Source organism: Narcine bancroftii, chromosome 2, assembly GCF_036971445.1.
Source record: "Narcine bancroftii isolate sNarBan1 chromosome 2, sNarBan1.hap1, whole genome shotgun sequence".
Taxonomy (NCBI): domain Eukaryota; kingdom Metazoa; phylum Chordata; class Chondrichthyes; order Torpediniformes; family Narcinidae; genus Narcine; species Narcine bancroftii.
In genome coordinates this window covers 332,566,756-332,587,702 of record NC_091470.1, presented here as the reverse complement: position 1 = coordinate 332,587,702, position 20,947 = coordinate 332,566,756, and the positions used below count along the sequence as shown (strand labels likewise).

The 20,947-nt window shown below is 42.0% G+C and overlaps 1 protein-coding gene across 8 annotated transcripts in view; it reads left to right on the top strand.

Moving 5' to 3' along the window:
- Positions 1 to 20,947, top strand: part of nbeal2 (neurobeachin-like 2) — a 279,397-nt gene that overhangs the window by 78,530 nt on the left and 179,920 nt on the right. For 7 of the 8 annotated variants that reach the window (XM_069922096.1, XM_069922092.1, XM_069922097.1 and 4 more), the window contains 2 exons: positions 12,418 to 12,512; positions 16,373 to 16,534. In XM_069922096.1, the coding sequence (XP_069778197.1) occupies positions 12,418 to 12,512; positions 16,373 to 16,534 (257 nt within the window). Of the gene's footprint in view, positions 1 to 12,417; positions 12,513 to 16,372; positions 16,535 to 19,241; positions 19,452 to 20,947 lie in introns of those variants that run through there. The other variant, XM_069922098.1, reaches the window with a different exon arrangement.

Genomic DNA, 20,947 nt, shown 5'->3' with positions numbered 1-20,947 from the left:
CCCTATCCACCTGGAGGACTACCCGTTCACTGTGTTTGAAGTAGATGACCACCTCTACCACTTCCTGAGGGTCCCTTTTGGGGTCACCAACAGAGTCTCCATCTTCCAGAGGGAGATGGCCCAAATGATGGTTGAACATGGGCTGCTGGCCACATTCCCCTACCTCAATAATGTTACTCTCTGTGGCCATAACCTGCAAAACCATGACGCCAACCTCATGGAAATTCCTGCAGACAGCCAAAACCCTCAATCTCACCTACAACAAGGATAACTGTGTATTTTACACATCATGCCTGACTATACCTGGCTGTGTTGTGGAGAATGGAGTTATTGGGCCCAATCCTGACTGCATACCCCCCCCATTGGAACTCCCACTCCCCCACAGCCTCAAGGCCCTGAAAAGGTGTCTGGGCTTTTCTCCTATTACGTCCAGCGAGTCCCCAACTATGCAGATGAGGCCCACCCCCTTGTAAAAGCCACCTCCTTTTCCTCATCAGCAGACGCTTAGGAGGCCTTGAACTGCATCAAAGGCAATATTACCAAGGCCGCAATGCATGCTGTGGACTAATCCACCCCATTCCAGGTGGGCAGACCCATAACATTTTTCTCCCACACCCTCCAAGGCCCCAAGATCTGGCACTCCTCCATTGAGAAGGAGGTCCAGGCCATCATTGAGACAGTATGGCTCTGGAGGCATTATCTTGCCAGCGAATGATTTACCCTGCTCACTAACCAACGTGTCTTCATGTTCATCAACAAGCAGTGGGGTAAAATCACGAATGATAAGATTCGGAGGTGGAGAATCAATCTCTCCACCTACAACTATGATATCTTGTATCGGCCCAGAGAGCTCAACGAGCCTTTGGATGCCCTCTGCCAAGGGACTTGTGCCAGTATGCACATAGACCACTTACAAGCCCTCCATGCTGAACTCTGCCATCCCAGCACCACCAGGTTCTACCATTTTATCAAAGCCCTCTACCTCCCCTATTTGATTGAGGACATCAGCACAGTGACCAGGAACTGCCAGGTCTGTGCGGAGTGCAAACCACACTTCTACCAACCAGACAGGTCACACCTGATTAAGGCCACCAGCCCCTTTGAATGCCTGAGTGTGGATTTAAAAGGACCCCTGCCCTCTTTGAACCATAATGTGTACTACCTCAACATCATTAATGAGTACTCATGGTTCCCATTTGCCATTCCCTCCTGGATGTGACTGTTGCCACCATCATCAAAGCCTTATGCAACCTTTTCACCCTGTTCGGATATCTCTGCTATATCCATAGTGACCAGGGATCCTCTATGAGCAATGAGCTGTGCCAATATCTGCTAGCCAGAGGTATTGCCACTAGCAGGACCACCAGCTACAACTCCCAAGGGAACAGCTAGGTGGAAAGGGAGAATGCTACCATCAGGAAGCCGTCCTCCTAGCCCTGAGGTCAAAAGGGCTACCTTCCTCCCACTGGCAAGAGGTCCTCACTGAAATGCTCCTCATGATCAGGTCTCTCCTGTGCATCACCACCAGTGCCACGCCATGAAAAGTTGTTTCCCTTCCCTGTGTCGGAGACCATGCAGCCATCCTGGTTGTCATCCTCAGGGCCAGTCCTGCTCCAGAAGCATGTGAGAAGCAATAAGTCCGACCCACTGGTTGAGAGGGTCCACCTCTTCCATGCCATTCTCCAAAACACCTATATGGCGTATCCGGATTGGCGCGAGGACACTGTGTCTGTCCAGGACTTGGCACATGTGGGAGACCCCGGGACTGTGGTCAACCAACCAGTACATCTGCCCCCTCCAATCACCCATCACATACAATGTCACCCTACCCTAGTCCCCATCCCAAACTGTCCCAGTTCAGTCACCAGACACTCCACCCACTGACAACAACCAGACTGTCCGGGAGCCAACTGTTGAGTTACAGCTGGTGCTACAATGGTCACAATGGCACACAAGACCATTGGACAGACTGAACTTTTGATGGACATGAACCCATTTCACCCCACCGGACTTCTTTTTAAAAGAGGGGGTGAATGTGGTGGAGCCACAGTATTACTTTTTGTATATGTATGGTTGACCCACCCTTTGCTGATTATACCTGTGGCTTATCCTCCTTGATTCCCCGAATAAAGGTGGCAATGCCATAACCCCTCCCCCAGAACAAGCTCAGCTCTTTGGTCAGCAACATGAGATGTGCCATCAATTTATGGTAATAAAAGCCTATCAGTCAGGTAACTTCTAGCCTATGGAGTTACTGATAGCGTATCATATCCAAGGAACTTGATACTCTTGACCATGTCAAAGTTTGAGCCATCAATGGTCAGTGGAGTGTGGTCCCCTGGGCCCTCCTGAAGGCGACAACCATCTCTTTTGTTTTATTAACATGAAGAGACAGGTTGTTGGCTCTGCACCAGTCTGTTAGTGACTGAACCTCATCTCTGTAGGCTGACTCCTCATTCTTACTCATAAGGCTCACCATAGTCATGTCATCAGTGAATTTGATGATGTTGTTTGAGCTGCGTGTAGCTGTACAGTCATGGGTCAGCAGAGTGAACAGTAGTGGACTATGCAGTGGCCCCCATGCTCAATGTGATGCCCTTCAAAGTGCTGTTACCGATCCAGACTGCTTGAGGTCTCTCTGACACAGAGGGAGGTGTTTATGATTGTGTTGAATGCCGAGCTGAAATCAATAAACAGCATTCGAACATACAAGTCCTTATTTTACATGTGGGTGAGGGCTAAATGGAGGGTAGTGGCAATGGCATCGTCTATAGAACAGTTGGGTCTGTATGCGAACTGCAGGGGGTCCAGTGGCAGGGGCAGGAACTTGATGTGCACCATGACAAGCTTCTTGAAGCACTTCATGATAATGGACATGAGTGCGACAGGGCAGTAGTCACTGTGGCAGGATACAGACAACTTCAGCACGGGGAAAATTGTGGCAGCTTTGAAGCACATTAGGACCACGGCGCTTCTCAGGGAGATGTTAAAGATGTCAGTGAGATCATCTGCTGCACATCCCCTGACACTCTGCTGGGAATGTTATCAGGTCCAGCAGCTTCCCATGGGTTGACCTTGCCTAACTCGCTCTTCACGTCGGCCGCTGCAAGACACAACACCTGATCATTTGGAGGAGAGGTGGTCTTCTTCACCGCCATGTCGTTTTTCACCTCAAAACATGCATAAAAGTTGTTCAGTGCATCTGGGAGGGAGCATAACCAGCACAGCAGATTGTGTAGTCTTATGGTTGGTGATATCTTGAATGCTCTTCCATATGCGATGTGGGCAGTTCAGCAAGACCACATATAAAACAAGCCCCTCAGCAGGTGAAGTTATAAGTAAGTGGTTTACTTTTTTGAGTTGCCTCTTTATGCAGTTTGGTGATGTGGCGATTATGCTACTGCTAATCTTGAGAATTGAGCTAATAATCCAGGGTGATTTTATTAACATTTCACCGAGTAATAAGAATTTAAATCGTTTTTTTTAAATTGTTTGGCACCAAAATATTCACTAAAATAAAAAGCAAAACTCTTAGATTATCATAAAATATTGACTTTTATGAAATAAGAGAACTTTCCTGAGCTTGCTCAATTTGTCCTACAGATATATGGTTTCACATTAATGTGATTGACTGTTTTTTGAAACTACTCATCACTTTGGGCACCAAGGTTGGGAATGCACAATGAACTCGTACAACAATAAAATGAGCATCAAAAATAAGTGACATTCCAGAGACTCTGCTGTGGAGTTGCATGGTATTCTGTTCCTTATTTCATTTAGTTTCTCACAAAGCCATTGGTATGGTCCAGATCATGCAGACAGTTCTAGAGCATTGACAGTCCTGTGCCTGCATGTTGCAATGTGGAAGATGCAATGTTCAGGAGATCAGATCTCAGCCCAACTCATCTTCCACCCTGCATAGTCTGGGATGGGACTCAATCACAGAGTGAAGGACTCACTGTACTTTGTATATGACCCTTCAGATATGATTGGTGTATGTCACCCAACTCTATTCATATAAATCAGGATGCTGATCTCAGAGGTTAAGGCCAATAGTTTGTTTCCTTTACTTTAACTCAGGTTTTTAATGAATTAATCTTTTAAATATGTTTTAAATATATATATTTTTAAAATTAACATAACTTTTAATGATTTATCTAAGTCAACAGTTTTTTATATGTCTGAGCACAAGCTATCAATAGGACATCAGAGCAGAAGGGGCAAGGCCTCATGCTCCCCTGCCTGAGGCTTAGTCATCACTCAGAAACTGTTCCACCTCACAGTATGCCTGTGGCAGCTTTGGACCTGTGCAACATCAACATGTAGCAAGGTTGAGGCACAACTCTGGTCAAACACAAAATGGACTTTTATTATGAATTGTCCTCTTTCTTGCTTATTATTGCCTTCACCAACATTATTGACTGACCCAGATTCAGAAAACCAATTGTAGTTCAAATCGTTAGATTTTCCCTCAAATGTTAAAACAAACTCTGGAACAACATCTTCACATCAAAAGCTGAGCTTATCTTGATTGTTAGTTATCTTCACATCAAGAGTAGTGAAAAATATTAGCTCCACTTTCAGAAAGATCGTGGATGTTGGCCCAATTGAAATGTTGAAATATTAAGGATTTGATTGTGCAAGTATTTCAAATGATGTGGATTAAACACAACTGACTGTTCTACTCCACCCCTTTGTTCAAATAGCAAGGCATTCCTAATGCTTCTATGAGAAGTAAAGAGAAATAGTTACAGATTCAAGAAGAAGATACTACAAAGGAAGTTTGAGCAATGTGGTCCATTCTTAAAGAGGTGGAAGGTGAATAGAGGGGTACATTTGAGGCAGGAATTCTTGAGCATTCTGTAGAGACAGCCGCTATGGATTGCAGATTTAGCACACGATTGCGAAATTAGTGAGATTGAAATTCAACCCCAAGTCCAAGTTAAGAAGGACTTGGTTTTCAGTTGCCAGTTTGTGTTGGATTAATTGATTTCAATCAGTATCATGGCAAATGCATTATAATTCTCCTCTTATTGACTGGACAAAGAAAAATTGGAGAATTAAATCACTGAATTATCCTTGAGAACATCAGTTGTGGAAACCACCTATCATGATATTGCCAGTGATATTCAATCTTTAGGCTCGCATCTTTAAGCATTCAGGGGAGGATAGGAGTCCAGTCACATCCTTTAAAGATGGTAGAACAAGTGGATAAGGCTGATTGAAAAGTAAATGGGGACTTTGTAAATATAGACACGGCATGACTTAATTGCCCTTCAATTTTAAATCTTTATAATTCACAGTTAGGCCTCAGCTTGATTATTGGAAATAGTGCAGAGGAGATTAGACAAACAAAAAAGTTTCTATGTTGTCGAGAGTCTAGAAATCCTGATGTCTTCTTCCTTCACAAAGATGAGCAGACAAGTGGGGGGAGGATTGAGGGCTTACAGGCATGAGCAGTTTTGTGAAGAGTTTTGGAGAAACTGTTTATTTCTAGAGGCAAGCAGTTTGATGAAAAAAGATCATAAGTTTAAATACTTTGTCAAATAGATAAAAGGAAAATATATGTTTTGAACAGACCAAGTGATTAAGATGTGAAATGCATTATTTGAAAGGCTGGTGGAAGCAGATTTAGCAACCACTTAGAGAATCACATATACATATGGAAGAGAAACAAATTGTGATGTAATTTTGAAAGGAGGAAGTGGGATGAAATATATAGTTGTGTCAATGTGCCTGCATGGGTACAGAAAAAGTGTGTGCTATGAGTTCTGCGATTCAGTGACTCCCACTCTAGAAGTACACTGCCACAACTAAAAGGAAGCTCACATTATTTTTATGTGCTAGCATTCTTGTCTGGACATCCACACTGGATGTCGCCTGTATAACAGTCATCTGGACAACCCTCTGTTTTTCCAGGTTTACCATCTGTGTATCAATGGCTGTACTTCTCACTCTTCTGCCCTTGAGTTGTATTGCTTGACAGGCTATTGGAGCTACACACAGCCCTTACATCCTGTATGTAGCTGAAGGGCATAGCTGGTCGATCTTCTGTCTCAGACCTCCATCCATCTGGGAGCAATAATAATCTCCAGTCCAGAGTTTGCAACTTCTCCCTGTTACTGAGTGGGTTTCCCTTGGGAGCTCTGATTTCCTCATGCATCCCAAAGATTTATGTGTTGGTAAGACAACTGGTTGTTTTTGTGTTTTGCACTGCAATCACATCATCTGCAGATTTTCCTGCTTTATATCAGCCACTGTTAATTTCCTCTAGTGTGTAAGGGTGACTCTTAAAATCTGGGGTCTCTTAATGGGAATGTGATATTTGTGTAAATGAGAGTTGATGGTCAGTGCCAATTTGTTGGGCAAAATGGGATGTTTCCACACGAGTTAATTCTATTACCCCACTGGCCAGCCACTAATGGATGAATAATTACATAACTCTCACTGGGATTCAAATTCCTTGAAGCAAACATTATTGTTAAAGAGACAGAAGGGACTTCAGATGCTGGAATCTGGAGAAAAGAATGAACTGCCTGAGGAACTCAGTGGGTCAAGCAACATCTGTGGAGACAAAGTGATGGCCATTGTTTTGGGTCAAATCCCTACATCAGGACTGAGAGTGTGAAGGGAGGGGATTTATCCATGACAAAGAGTTGAGAGGGACCGATTTGGCAGGAACTGGCAAGAAATAGGTGGATACATGTGAGGAGGAGTTGATAGGAAGTTGGAGCCAGGTGGGGGAGGAAAGGCTGGAGAGAGAAACAGAGACTGGAGGTCATAGGACAACAAAGGGCTGATTTTTTTTTAAAAGAAAGGTGATGGTGGAACCAGAGAGGGGAGGGATGGTAGACCGAGGGGAATCTTAGGGAAAGGTATGGGAGCCCAGTAGGCTGAGTATGTTTGTGGTAGGTAGATGGAACCATGTTGTGGGGGGAGGGGTAAGAAACTGGGTAACAGCGGACTGGGCTCATTAAAGCTTTGGTCACTTGAAGAGCTCGTGCAATGCACTTGAACTGATATGCCACTCTGTTTACTTCAAGTTTTTATTCTTTTCAGTTTACACTGGGGCATTAAGTGCTTGAGAAGTCATTGATCAGAACAATTCAGAATAAAACTGAGAATTTAGAAAACACAATATAGTCAGATTCAGAATTTATTGTCATGAACAAGTTATGAAATTTGTTGTTCTGCGACAGCATCATTAGGTACAAACATTCATATAAACTACCTTCCAAAAATAAATAGAAATAGGATGAAAAGTCAAATAAGGCATTGACTGGTTCATTGATCATTCAGGAATCTGATGACAGCGGGGAAGAAGCTGTCCCTGTGCTGCTGAGTGCTCGTCTTTGGGCTCCTGTGCTCGTTTCCCAATGATAACAGAATGAAGAGGGGGCATGGCCTGGGTGGTGGGGGACTTTGAGGATAGAAGCTGCTTTATTAAGTTACTGCCTCTTATAAATGTACTCAAGGATGATGTCCGGTGCCTGAGACGTCGCAGCCGAGTTAACAACCCTCTGGAGTTTTTTCTTGTCCTGAGCATTGGCACCTCCGCACCAGACAGTGGTGCAACCAGCCAGAATGCTCTACGTGGTACACCTGTAGAAGTTTTCAAGAGTGTTCTGCAACATACTGAATCTCTTCAAACACCTCATAAAGTATAGCCGCTGGCGAGTCTTCTGCATAATTGTGTCAACATGGAGGCTCCTGAGAGATCCTCGGAGATGTTGACACCCAGAAATTTGAAGTTCTTGACCCTCTCCACTACTGAGACCTCGATGCTTCTTCTCTTAAGTTCCTCTTGAAGTCCATAATCATCTAATGTTGAGCTCAAGGTTGTTGGCATACACCACTCAATGAGCTGATGTATCTGCCTCCCGTACGCTTCCTCATTGCTGTTTGTGATTCTGCCGACCACTGAGTTGTCATTGGCAAACTTGTAGTTAGCATTGGAATTGTGCCTGGACAACACTCATGGGTGTAGAGTAGAGCAGTGGGCTGAGCCTGCATCCCTGATGTGCACCTATGTTGAAAATCAGTAAAGAGATATTGTTTCCAATTCATACTGACTGTGGTCCTCCAATGAGGAAGTCAAGGATCCAGTTGCAGAGGAGGGGGGGGTGGGGTGCAGAGGCCCAGGGTTTGGAGCTTCTTGACCAGGGAATGATGATGTTGAAGGCTGAGCTGTAGTCTGTGAAGAGCAGAGTTACTGTTTTTGAGGTGATTCAGAGCTGAGTGGAGAGCCAACGATATTGCATCTGCTGTACAGCATTTGTGACAAAAGGCCAATTACAGTGGGTCTAGACCTATGCCTAGGTGCACATTAATTATGACCATGACCAACTTCTCAAAGCATTTCATCACACTAGATGTTAGTGCTATTGTGTGAGTCATTGAGGCAGCTCACTCTCCTCTTCTTGGGTACCGGGATGATTGATGTCCTTTTGAAGCAGGTGGGAACCTCGGACTGCAGCAATGAGAGGTTTAAATGTCTGTGAACATTCCGGCTAGTTGGTTGGTGCAGATTTTCAGTACCGTGACATCATGACATCTGCCTCTGAGACAGATATTATAGGGTCCTCAGCCTCTGTAGGGATTCTAGTAGGCACTGATGGGTATTCCTTCTCAAAGCAGGTATGGAAGTTGGTGAGCTCATCAGGTAATGAAGCATCACAGCCATCTATGGTGTTCACCCTCACTTTGTAGGGTGAAATGGCCAACCTTCCTGCTTCTGAATAATGTGAGCCTAGTGCCAGCCAGGATTCCTTCTCCTTCATGTTGTGTGGTTCCATATCCTTGATGTGTGCTGAAAGTGCCTGTCTGTTTGCAGTGGATCTTTGCCAAAACCACGAAAAATGAAGCTGGATCTGCTTGGTATTTACAGTAAGTATTGAGACAGTCTTTGGAAGGGCTTGTGGGAAGTGTCCCCAGGGGCTAATGAGGAGATGCACATAAGGAAAAACACAATTAAGCAGGTTGCTTGCTCCAATCACTGGAGTAGATGCAAGACGAGAGCTGCATTACCTTGGGCTTTTTTGATGAATGTATTTGAAAGCAGGTGGTTCAGGATTTTACTGGATGGAAAACACAAATGAGGAGCAAAATGGGAAATGGGTAGGACAATGGGAGAAGTAGACATTTGTTTCCAGAGATGTCAATCGATCATATCAAGAAGAAAAATACAACAAGGTGAGAAGCTGACAGTTCTGAGGAATTATCCTTGGACTAGCATGGTAGGTGAGGTTTTGAATAATTAATCATGGCTACAGGAGAGGGCAGGATCCCCGTGCCCCCTGCTGTGGGAGAGGGCAGGATCCCCGTGCCCCCTGCTGCGGGAGAGGGCAGGATCCCCGTGCCCCCTGCTGTGGGAGAGGGCAGGATCCCCATGCCCCCTGCTGTGGGAGAGGGCAGGATCCCCGTGCCCCCTGCTGTGGGAGAGGGCAGGATCCCCGTGCCCCCTGCTGTGGGAGAGGGCAGGATCCCCGTGCCCCCTGCTGTGGGAGAGGGCAGGATCCCCGTGCCCCCTGCTGTGGGAGAGGGCAGGATCCCTGTGCCCCCTGCTGTGGGAGAGGGCAGGATCCCCGTGCCCCCTGCTGTGGGAGAAGGCAGGATCCCCGTGCCCCCTGCTGTGGGAGAGGGCAGGATCCCCGTGCCCCCTGCTGTGGGAGAGGGCAGGATCCCCGTGCCCCCTGCTGTGGGAGAGGGCAGGATCCCTGTGCCCCCTGCTGTGGGAGAGGGCAGGATCCCTGTGCCCCCTGCTGTGGGAGAGGGCAGGATCCCTGTGCCCCCTGCTGTGGGAGAGGGCAGGATCCCCGTGCCCCCTGCTGTGGGAGAGGGCAGGATCCCTGTGCCCCCTGCTGGGCAGGGGAGAAGGTCCCCTGAGTACATTACAGCTTTCTGGATTCTATGGAAGTTTCCCCCTTTGACCAATATCTTTTATTTCTGTCAATATTGGAACTGGACATTTCTGTCTGATTATTTTGACTCCATTTTTCTTTTTCTATTAATGCCATCTGCATTGTAGCATGTATCCCATAGCTTTGCTTTTAACAGCACATTATACAGACACAGAAGCATGTTCACTTCTACTACTGATGTGGGTACCCCTATTAACCATTTGGCCCCACCCTTTCAGAGCTCATCTATCCCCCAACTTCTCTGTGACTGAACACTAACTTGTTTTCTCTCTTACCCAATTCTGATGAAGGTCATGGACTTGAAATATTGAACTGCTTCTCTTTCCCACAGAGGCTGACGGACCTGTTGAGGGTCATGGCTTTTTCAGTTTTCAGCATCGACAAATTTTTGATATTTGTTTACAATCATCCTACTTAGTCCTGGGCTGATTAATGTCAGCATGTGTTACAGATGTTTTTAATTCTATATCTTGTCTTGGGGTAGATGCACTTATATTGTTAATAACTTGCTCAGCCTCTGTTAAGTGCACATGGTTTCTAGATTTTTACACTTGTCTCTCCATTCAGTGATCTAACTATTGCATTAGAACTGGGGGTTACAAGGATGAAGAAGTACAGCAAAAATTAAAAGGGCTGTTGTGAGTAGAATTCAAGTGGTTGCAAGCACAACACATTGAAGATAAAGAGGTTTTATACCATAGAAAACAGATGAGTCAAGATATCACTTCACCTAACACCACAATACATTTATTTCTGCCACTTTGCCTTTAAAGATCCCGAAACAATCCAAGAATATCATCATTCATTCACTGAACAATGTAAGCAAGTATCTCAGCAAAGCGTGGAGAATACAGAGTGGAGAATACAGAGACGGGGAGAATACAGAGCTGGTTGTAAAATATGTGCAGTAGTGTTAGAAATTGAGGGATTGCTTGGTCAGAAACCAGACCTGATGTAAGGAAGTAAACCTGGGTTAAATAAGTGCTCCCCTTCTCAACTCTATCAAACCTCGACAAAATGGTTGTCCACAGTGCTCCATTACATTCACCTCGATTTCCATCTGTGATATCTCTGACATAGAATCATAGAACCATGGAATACTTAGGCACAGAAACAAGCCCTTTGGCCCAAATAGTCTGTACCAAATTGTTATTCTGCCTCCTCCCATCCATGTGCCTTTCCAAATCTTTCTGAAATGTCATTGTTAAATTGGAATGGGGTTCCCTTTCTCCATTAAAAAAAAACATGTTAATTTAAGGTCACATTTAAGTAATTCCTTGGCTACAGAAAAAAGATTAAATACGGATAAAATACTAACTAAAAATTGTAAAGTTAGACAATGTGGTTAAAGAAGATGAGGCTTTTGAATTTACCTTTAGCAGAAATGATATTTGGAAATCATGTAAATATCTCACATTCACCACAACATACTTGTCATATGAAAGAGACAGATGAGTAAAGCCAATTATTATTATTCACAATAATATAAGGAAGGGAGTGGCGGGGATGCTTTTGAAATTCAATATTAATCCAACAAATAATAGGAAGAATTTTCCTTTTGTTGTGGGGTAGCATTGTGTGCCTTCTGTTCTTGACTGCAACCAGCAGTAGGTCAAGTGAAGTGCCATTGAATCTGGGATGAAGACAGCTCATTGGGCCAAACATCTAAGAACTTAGTGATTATTTGCATGTACACATACCAGCAAAATGGCACGGCTTGAGCAGCATGCCAAATTTAAAATGAAACTCCCAAGTACATTGCATGAAAATGAGCTCCAACCTAAAAATCACCGGGCAAGCACAATGATGTCAAAACATTGAATTCTACTGCAAATAAAAAAACTTAACAGCGACAAAAATAATTATGAAGCTGTGAGTCTTTCTGGTGAATGAAACTTGCTGTTTTCTGGCCTTTCTTCTGCGCAAACTTCACCAGAGCAAGAACTGAACCAGAGAAGAGCTGATGGTATTAATAGTAAAAACAGAAATTGTGGAGGAACTCAGCTGGTCTTTCAGAGACCGTAGGAGATAAAGATGAGCCCTCCTTCAAAGAATGAGTAAAAAACAGACAGGAGTTGGAAATAAAAGAAAGGCCAGGGGGAGGAGTATAGACCAACAGACATGAGATGTTAATTGAATATGGAGAGGAGGTCAGGAGGTTGGAGGGGGATTTAGCTCTGTGAATGACCCCTCCCCCATCAATTCTCACCTTTCCTCTCTCCTGACCTCCTCTCTCTATCTGATTAATGTCTTTTGTCTATTGGTCTGTACTCCTCCATATGCCCTTTATATTAATTCAGAAGCCTGCCTGCTTTTTACTCATACCTTGAATAAAGGCTCGGGCCTGAAACGCTGGTTATATATCTTTACTGCCTATGGACGCTGTGAGACCTGCGGAGTTCCTCCACCATTTCTGTGTTTTTACCACAATTACAGCATCTGCTGACTTTTGTATTTCACTGATGGAATTAATAATTTGTGTTTTTTTTATTTACAGAAGGATCCTCACTATCTTCAGCAATGGCTTGAAGCTTTTGTCTCCTCCTTTGAACGAATTATTGACATCAGTTCCTTTGAGCCACTTCAGCGAAGGTAAATTGATCAAGCATAATAATGTCTTCCTTGTATTCAATGCAGCACATCTACAGCCTTGTTTCCCTAAAGCAGGGTCTGCAACCCAAAAGGACTTTTTTTTTCCTTTTCTTTTCAAATCTGCATCAACTTAATAGCTGCAATGTGTGTGATTAATAACAAGACCAATTGCCAGTATTTTTCAGCTCAGTCACACAATATATTTTTTCAATAGCTTTACAATCCAAGCCATTTCTGAGAACCCACCACGGAAAGCATATTTCATTTTAAATACTCGTGGATAAAATTATAAGTTCTGCATGTAAAGGCAGAAGTTAAAACATATTAAGGTCATACTTATAAATGCAAATTGCCTTCTCATTGCTCCCAGTAAAAGGCAACAGTCACCAGGACCCAGTGGAACTCATCAGGCAGAAGCAAACTCTTGAAGGCAATTTTTAAATTTAGAGATACAGCACATTTCCAGCCTACAATCCCATGTCACCCAAATATGCCATGTGACCAACGAACCAACTAATCCTGTATGTCATTGGAATGTGGAAGAAAACCAGAGCACCTGGAGGAACCCCACGAGGTTATGGAGAGAAAGTACAAACTTTTTGCAGACAGCAGAGGATTTGAACCTGAGTTGCTGGTGCTTTAATAGTGTTGTGCTAACTGCTGCATTAACTGCGCTACCCTAAGTATCCCCCAGTGTTCCAAAACATTCATAAAAATATGTAAAACATGTTTATTTAAAATGCTTGCTACTCATGTCTTCTTTACATGGGGGAAAATAAAAGTCAGTTAGCTGAAAATATACCTTAAGCCAATACTTTGCTTTATCAGGAATCACTCAAGTTCATGGACACATTCCTGCTGCAAATGAAAGTAAAGTTGGAGCAGACTGGGGAAATAATGATAATTCCACGAATTACAAAGTCCAGTGAGCTGAATCAGATCTTTAAAAGAGCTCTGAAATTATAATTAGTGTCAGTGAGCGACCTAAACCCAACAAAAAAGTAACTTGGTACGGTATGCAACCTATCTATTAATTGAGTCAACAGCACAGAAACTGACCTTCAGCTCATCATATTCATCCTGACCTTTTTGCTCATTCACACTAATCCTTTTTGCCCACACTAGGCATCTATTCTTCCATGCCTTTCCTTTTCAAGAACCTTTCTAAATATCTCGTATATCTACAATGTATCCCAGAGTCATATGGTGACATATACTGAGATCAAATGCTTCACAACCAGGGGTAACCAGAAACCATGGTTAGATGCAGAGGTCTGGGCCCTTCTCAGAGTTCATGATGCTGTCTTCAGGAGCAGGAGATAGGATGACACTAAGATCAGCCAGGGCTGAACTCTCCCGTGCAATCCAGAAGGCAAAGTGTGTGTAAAGATTAAAATGCAGATTCTGCAAGAAATCTGTGAAGACGTGTTGACATTCTTTGAGTGTCTTCATAGAAATATATTCTTAGCCAATCTCTCTCTCTCTCTCTCTCTCTCTCTCTATTTCTCTCTCTGTGCATGTTTAAGATAAAGCAGTTCAGTTTTGATTTTCCTTTGTTTTGTGAAGATGGAGGGAAAACTTTTATGACCATTTTAAATATAATTTTAAGCATCATTTAATTGTTTTATCGAAGTTTTAGTATCGTATAACAAAGTTGTAATAATGTTGTAAAACCTATAATAAGGTTTAATAAACTATGGAAAACTCAATTCAACTTAAGTATGGACGTTTGTTTGAATAAGTCATAAACAACAACATTCAAGTCTCTCCAGGTGATTATAAAGGAAGATAGTCACAATATTTAGTCAATAAAGGAGAAACTATTGACTTGTTATTCAATAAAAGATGGAATTTAAGACAATAGAAAGTTGGAAATTAGACTTGGATTTCGGATTGGATCGATTGGGTTCTGTTTAGAGCATATTGAATGAGGAGGCACGATTATCAACAGCATCACCAAGGTCGTTGAAGAAGCAGCAAGTCTTACTAAAGGATTCCTTCTGTGTGTTTATTGCAAGTAAGAACACAGTTTGGAGAAATTGCTGCTTGTCCTTTGAGGACTGTTTTGGTTTTGAAGTTATTGTTGTGTATGTTCGATGTCTGAGTGCAACAATTGACTGGATGGATAAGATGGCAGCCACCACTTAAACTGCTTCACCTAAGGAGCTACATGTCGAGAAGATGAAGGAAAAGGAATTGCAGAGGCAACAATTAGATACAAGTGGAATCAAAGTGACTCTTCAAGCAGGACTGAAGGAGGAAATGGAAAAGCAGGTTTCAGCTGCTGGGGATACAGATCCCATAGAATTACTGCAAAACACATTAAGATCAGCCACAAGGAAAAGGGCTGAAACTGCCACAAGATGATAGTGAGGGGGATGGGAGACAGAGTCAGATATTAATTTGACATCTGACTTACAGGATGAAAAAGGACCTAAGGAAAGAGTTTCAAATCCTGAAAGCAGGAGAAGTAAGATGAGTTGTAGATCAGACTCCAGAGCTTCGTAAAGATTCAGGTAAACACAGCAGCACTTGAAGTGGAAGAAACAATGCTTCAAATTAAATTGGACTTAGAAGAGCAGGAGGAGCAGATAACAATAACATTGGTATAGCTACGAAGAGAAGAGGAGCAGAAGCAGAAGCAGCTACGAAGGGAGGAGGTGGAGTTAAAAAGACAAAAGGAGCTACTGGACCTGGACAATTGTTGTTAATCAGGTCAAGACCAATACTGCAGGGTTTCTGAGATTAGGTGGACCCTGGAATGACATCTTGGTAGGTGGGGATACATACAGGTGCTGAGTCCTACCTCAGTGTCTGCAGCTACAGCCTCCCAGGTCTTCCATTCAGTCAATCTTACTAAATGTTATTAAGTAAAAGCTGATCAATATGGAATGATGACCATGTTGTAGTTTTCTCAGTGTAATATGATGATGTTATTCGGAATCTAATTTCGGTGTACTTTGTAACTTCGTATCCTCTAGTCCATTTCTTTTCTAAAGCAAGGAGAAAATATTGGAGGACATTAAACTTACGGGAGCAGTTTTAATATCCTTCCTAAAATATCTAACCATTGCTTCTGAATTTCCTAGTGCTTTTTGGATATTTTCAACCTATTCAAACACATCTCCTTATCTCCCATTCCTTAATTAAAATGTTTAAATTTATGTTGCACTTTTTATGACCTCAGACAATTTCCAACAAACAGCCAATAAACTATTTTGGTGTAATCACTATTGCAATAAAATGACAGGTCACTTTTTTCACAGCCTGATCTGTTTATTAAGAATACCAGGCATAACTTCACCATACCTTTTCAAAATACTACCTTGCGGGATTTTTGCCTGTATCTGAGATAGACATAATTTGACATTCCTCTAAAAATGTCATCCTGGGTTGTACAGCCTTTCCTTAATACTGCACCTGGGTGCTGGGCTAGATTATTTATTGTCTTTAATCTTTGGGTTGTGCTACAGACTGACATGGGAGAACAAATCCCAAATGATATGGTTCAATGCAATTTAAACAGGTTACAACAGATACCTACCTGGTGACTCGCAGACCTTAGATTTTCTACCTCGGCAGCTTGAAAAAACGATTAATTAAGTACTAGGAGTCATTTTAAAGTAGTTAAAACAAGGAGTGTAGCTTTCTGGTTTTTGTTGTTGTTTTAAAAGTAAACTAAGCATTTATAGAATGTATTTTACATTTTATCTGTCTTTTTCTTTCAAATAACAAATTTGTTATTCCATTTTGCTTCACAGAAGCTAAAGGGGGAGGCACAAGTTTCTTGCTCAAGATTTGATCTGATTAAAGTTTTGTTGCTATGGTTTCAATCCCCTGTATTTTCTTGGTTCTTCTAGGCCTGAAGAAATGACTGCAGAGATTCCACTGTTGCCAGGCAATGTGCTGCAAGTTCTAAGCCATCAACTGAGTCAATGTGTACAGAGATTATCAACTGAGGAGACTGAGGCAGGCCTTGGACAAGCACTCCTCCTGATAAAGTTCCTCATTATAATCTGCAGGTGCATACTTTTATCATCATTTCCATTTTTATTCATTTTTCAGATTTTGTTTATTTTTCAGCCAAAGATTAAGCTGGGAAATATTTTGGCAGGCAACCAGCAAGCACAGATGAAATTTTGTGTCCAAATCTTTGCCAGGGGATGAACAGAGGTGAAAGTTGAGCACCTGCTCCAGAAACACTGATGAGATGAACAACTAGTTGGACTTCTTTTAATGTTCATTAGGAACTATATTACTGTCCTTGATATCGCTTAGGTCTCAGAACGGGTGCTTTGGGAAATAGAAATTGTACCTTCTTGTGAAATTGAGACCAGCTCAACAGCCAGAAATCCCAAGTCCAGCATCTATAGGTTCAAGCATAGTTTCATTTCCAACAGCATCAGACTCTTGAACATCCCTGTATCACCCAAATCACCACACTGAGGCAAATCCACCAAAGATCTGTGTACTACTGTCGGAAAACAATTTTTGCGCTATTGACCCACAGATTCTGAAAATTTATTTTATTTTTCTTCCTCTTGTATTTATTATCTGTTTTCCCTTCATGGCATTTTAATCATGTTTCTTTTGGTATTTTATATGTAATGAGGAAGCTGCAGCAAATAAGGCTTTTATTTTATCTCTTGTACATGCTCATCATTTGGTCAACAATAAACTGGACTAGGAACTTCAATGTACAAGCATGGAGTTAATCTGCAATTTTACCAGTATTAACAGGGTTGGGTGCCACAGGCTGGTGTTTACTGCCTATTCTGAGTTCCCCTGAGGAAGTGGTCATGTGTACTCACGCTGATGGTGCTTCTGTGATAGTTTTAAGTAGAAACTTCTACTGTTTTGCAGCACATCAATTTTTTTTGTCAAAGTTAAAATCATATATGAGACAAAGGCGGAAGCAGTTATCTTGCTCTGGCCTTTTTAAAAGCTCATATAATGGAAGGACAGGTTATCTACGGAAAATTGTTGCACGGATCCTGAACAAAGCGTATCAATTGACTAAACAGGCTTTCAAAGCTTCCAGACGGATCTGGACCAGCTGGAAAAAATGGGCTACAAAATGGCAGATGGAATTTAATGCAGACAAGTGTGAGGTGTTGCATTTTGGAAGAACAAACCAAGGTAGGATATACACGGTAAATGGTAGGGCACTGAGAAGTGTGGTAAAATTGAGGGATCTGGAGACACAGATACACAATTCCCTGGAAGTGGAATCACAAGTGAATAGGATCAAAAAGAGACCTTGTCCCACATTGGCCTTTATAAATCAAAGAATTGAATATAGGAGTTGAGATGTTATGGTAAAGTTGTATGAGACATTGATGAGGCCAAATTTGGAGTATTCTGTGACGTTTTGGTCACTTAACCACAGGAAAGATATCAATAAGATGGAAAGAGTGCAGAGAAGATTTACTAGGATGTTGCTGTAAATGTTGGGTGGTTCTAAATGCTCATTAACACAGATGGAAGATAGGTAAGGATCAAGAGCCTTGAATGACAAGAGATGGATGTGTAGTCAAAAAAGTAAAAGGAAGTAGATGGAGACAAAAATGTTTGCAGATTCTGGAAAACGGACCAGGAAGATGACCAGGAAGGAGGAGGAGGGACTGAAGGTGTGGGGGTGGGGGGGGGGGGGCCCAGAGAAACAGGAAAGAGAACAAAGTGGAAGGACTGTAGGTATATGAGGCAGAGAGGGAATAGACAACACAGGGTTACCTGAAATTAGAACTTTTGGATTATGGATTACCCCAGCAGAATATCTGATCATCACTTACTGCTGTCACACAACATCAACATCCAATTTCAATCAATTTTGATAAAGATGAGCCCAATGATCACACTCTTTTTGACAAAAAAAATGACATGGATTTGTTGACCTGAAAAAGATGAGCATGCTAATAAATAGAATTTGAGAAGGTTTCCTGAAAGGGAAATTTTAAATTTAAATGTTAAATTTGGATAAATTTGGTATGAAAGACCAGGAGAAAATGATTGTGGGATTAGCAGAGTTCACAGAAGGTTGCACGGAGAATTTAAGATGGTTGATTGTATCGCACAATGGACAGTCAATGAACCCTGATTTGGGTTTTCAGAATTGTGAAAAATAGATAAAAGGGAGTGTTCATGGAACTGTCACTGGAGATAGTGAAACTGAAGGGAGACATCCTGAAAGGACTCCATTTGGCTATAAATCAGAATCCTTCTCACAACTTCAGCCTACTAACCTACTCTTGAGCTATGTTTTTGTCATCTTTTTCGCTCCACTCTTTCTCTCCCAAAAACTTGCTAAGGCATACTGCTTTCAGCTTACAGTTGTCCTTGTCTTAAATTGGAGTGTTTTCTTATTTGCAGAGTGAGAGTTAAGAGAGTGGAAATGGACCATTCAACCAATCAACACAGGTCAATCAACACACGTCATGTTTATCAAATGATAATAAACTTGAATCATAATTACATTTACCTAGCTCCCGATTCCACAGACCATCTGTTTTTGTTTTTTCTATCTGATCGAATTAGTTTTAAATTCTGGAATCATTTCTTCATCAGGAACAATTTTCCTTTGTTTGCTGCAGCCATTTTTATTGTTTCTTTTCATTTTTCAATCTTTTTAAATTTTTCAGTCTGTACAATAAGGCTTGAACCTCCTTCAAAAACTGATCATTTAAAAGTGAAAATTCTTGCATACAGCTTATGCTATTTTTGAATGACATGCTTGAAATGTGAATGGCATTAGAAATAATTTGCTTATTATTTCACTAATTACCTTACAAAGCATAATGTGAGCTTTGTTCATGCTGGTGATTATTTGGCCTTATGCTTTGCTCGTCCACTTGAGGGGCCATGGCAACACTCATGGTAAAGGATTCCAATGTAGCACCAAAGTAAAGGACCACACAGGAATCCAGTATCACTGAGGAGAAGGTTAGTATGATCGATAGTAAACATTAAGTGACTCATTTAATAAACAATGAACTTATTTTATTTGTTTTAAGATGTTAGTTCTCAATTCATTATGTTTAATTTCTGCTTCATTTGACTCTTGTTATGTAATGTTTAGCATTTGTAGGTAATCATATTTCTTTTTGTCCATCTGTGGCAAAGCTACTTTCATAGTTGGCTTGAGAAATCTAGGAATTTTCTTTGCTGGCAGTATATCCACATCAGAGCTATCTATGACTTGGATGGGGATCTGAAAGTGGTTTATATGATCCTGCTTACTCCTATCCAGCATCAGGACATCTCAAATCACTTGCTGTCAGCAGATGCATGGAAGTGCAATGGCCAATCCATGCACAACAGAATGTTTCTTGTTACTTTTATTCATTCACATGACATGAGACTCATTAGTAATGCTAGGCGCATTTAATTCCCTGAAAGGGGATGATGAGTGATCGCCTTAAACCAGCAGCCCACGTGTTGATGCTGCTTAATGTCGACAGGCAAGGAGATTTGAAGTTTTGACCCAGAAATAGTGAAGGAATTAGGACCTGATTATATATCGAAATGGAAGGAGATTTTTAGTGGAATTTGAAAATGTTTTTGTAAAGATAGTGCAAAGAAGCCACAGAGTTTAGCCATGATCATATTGAATGTCCGGACAAGCTTGAAGGGCCTTATTGCCAACTCTTGCTCCATTTAGCCTGTATTCTTGTCATTTTGGAAGGGGTGGTATGCCCAGGAAGTTGGAAGTTAAGAGTTTGGGAGACTTACTGATAAATTAAGCTGATAAACAGGCTGTTATTCAAGCAAGCTGCTTTGTTCTGGTTGATGTCAAGTTCACTGCGTACTGGTTTATGTCCAAATGGAAAGTTTACTGTCACAGTGATGGAGAATCTGTGGGAGTCCCAAAATGAGCCACAAGCCATAGAGCACAAAATCTCTAATTTTTGCTAATATTTACATATATGGTCCACCAGCTTCAAGGGAATAGTAAGTGTCAAAGCATCATGGCAGGCCACTAAGTAATAATCATGGTAAAATGAAGGGGAGATGAATAGTCTCTAACTTGGACATCACCTGGCATGGTCCCAGATGTCAAAACTGAATTTCTTGTTGGCAGCTCCTGATTAATAAGACATTTCAAAAGTAGAGACTGAATAACCTGCTATCAGATACATATGGCACTTAGGTAAGAAAAGCAGTCTTTGCTGCTCTGAAGTGTGGGAAATGTCACCAGACTTCAATGAAAGCCATACAGCCATCAGCTTCAGGGCAGTAACTTGGGTTTTACCTCTGCAGACAAGACTGGATTACATTGAAGAGGAGCCTTTTCCAAAAGTGACCTGGCTCCATATTCCGTGTGTTGTCAACCTTTCACATTACAACCCACTCGAACTGCTGCCCCCACACATTCTCTTGCCAGTTTATTTCCCAAAATGCAGCCACTAAGTGAAAATTGTACAGTTGACCAAAGTTTA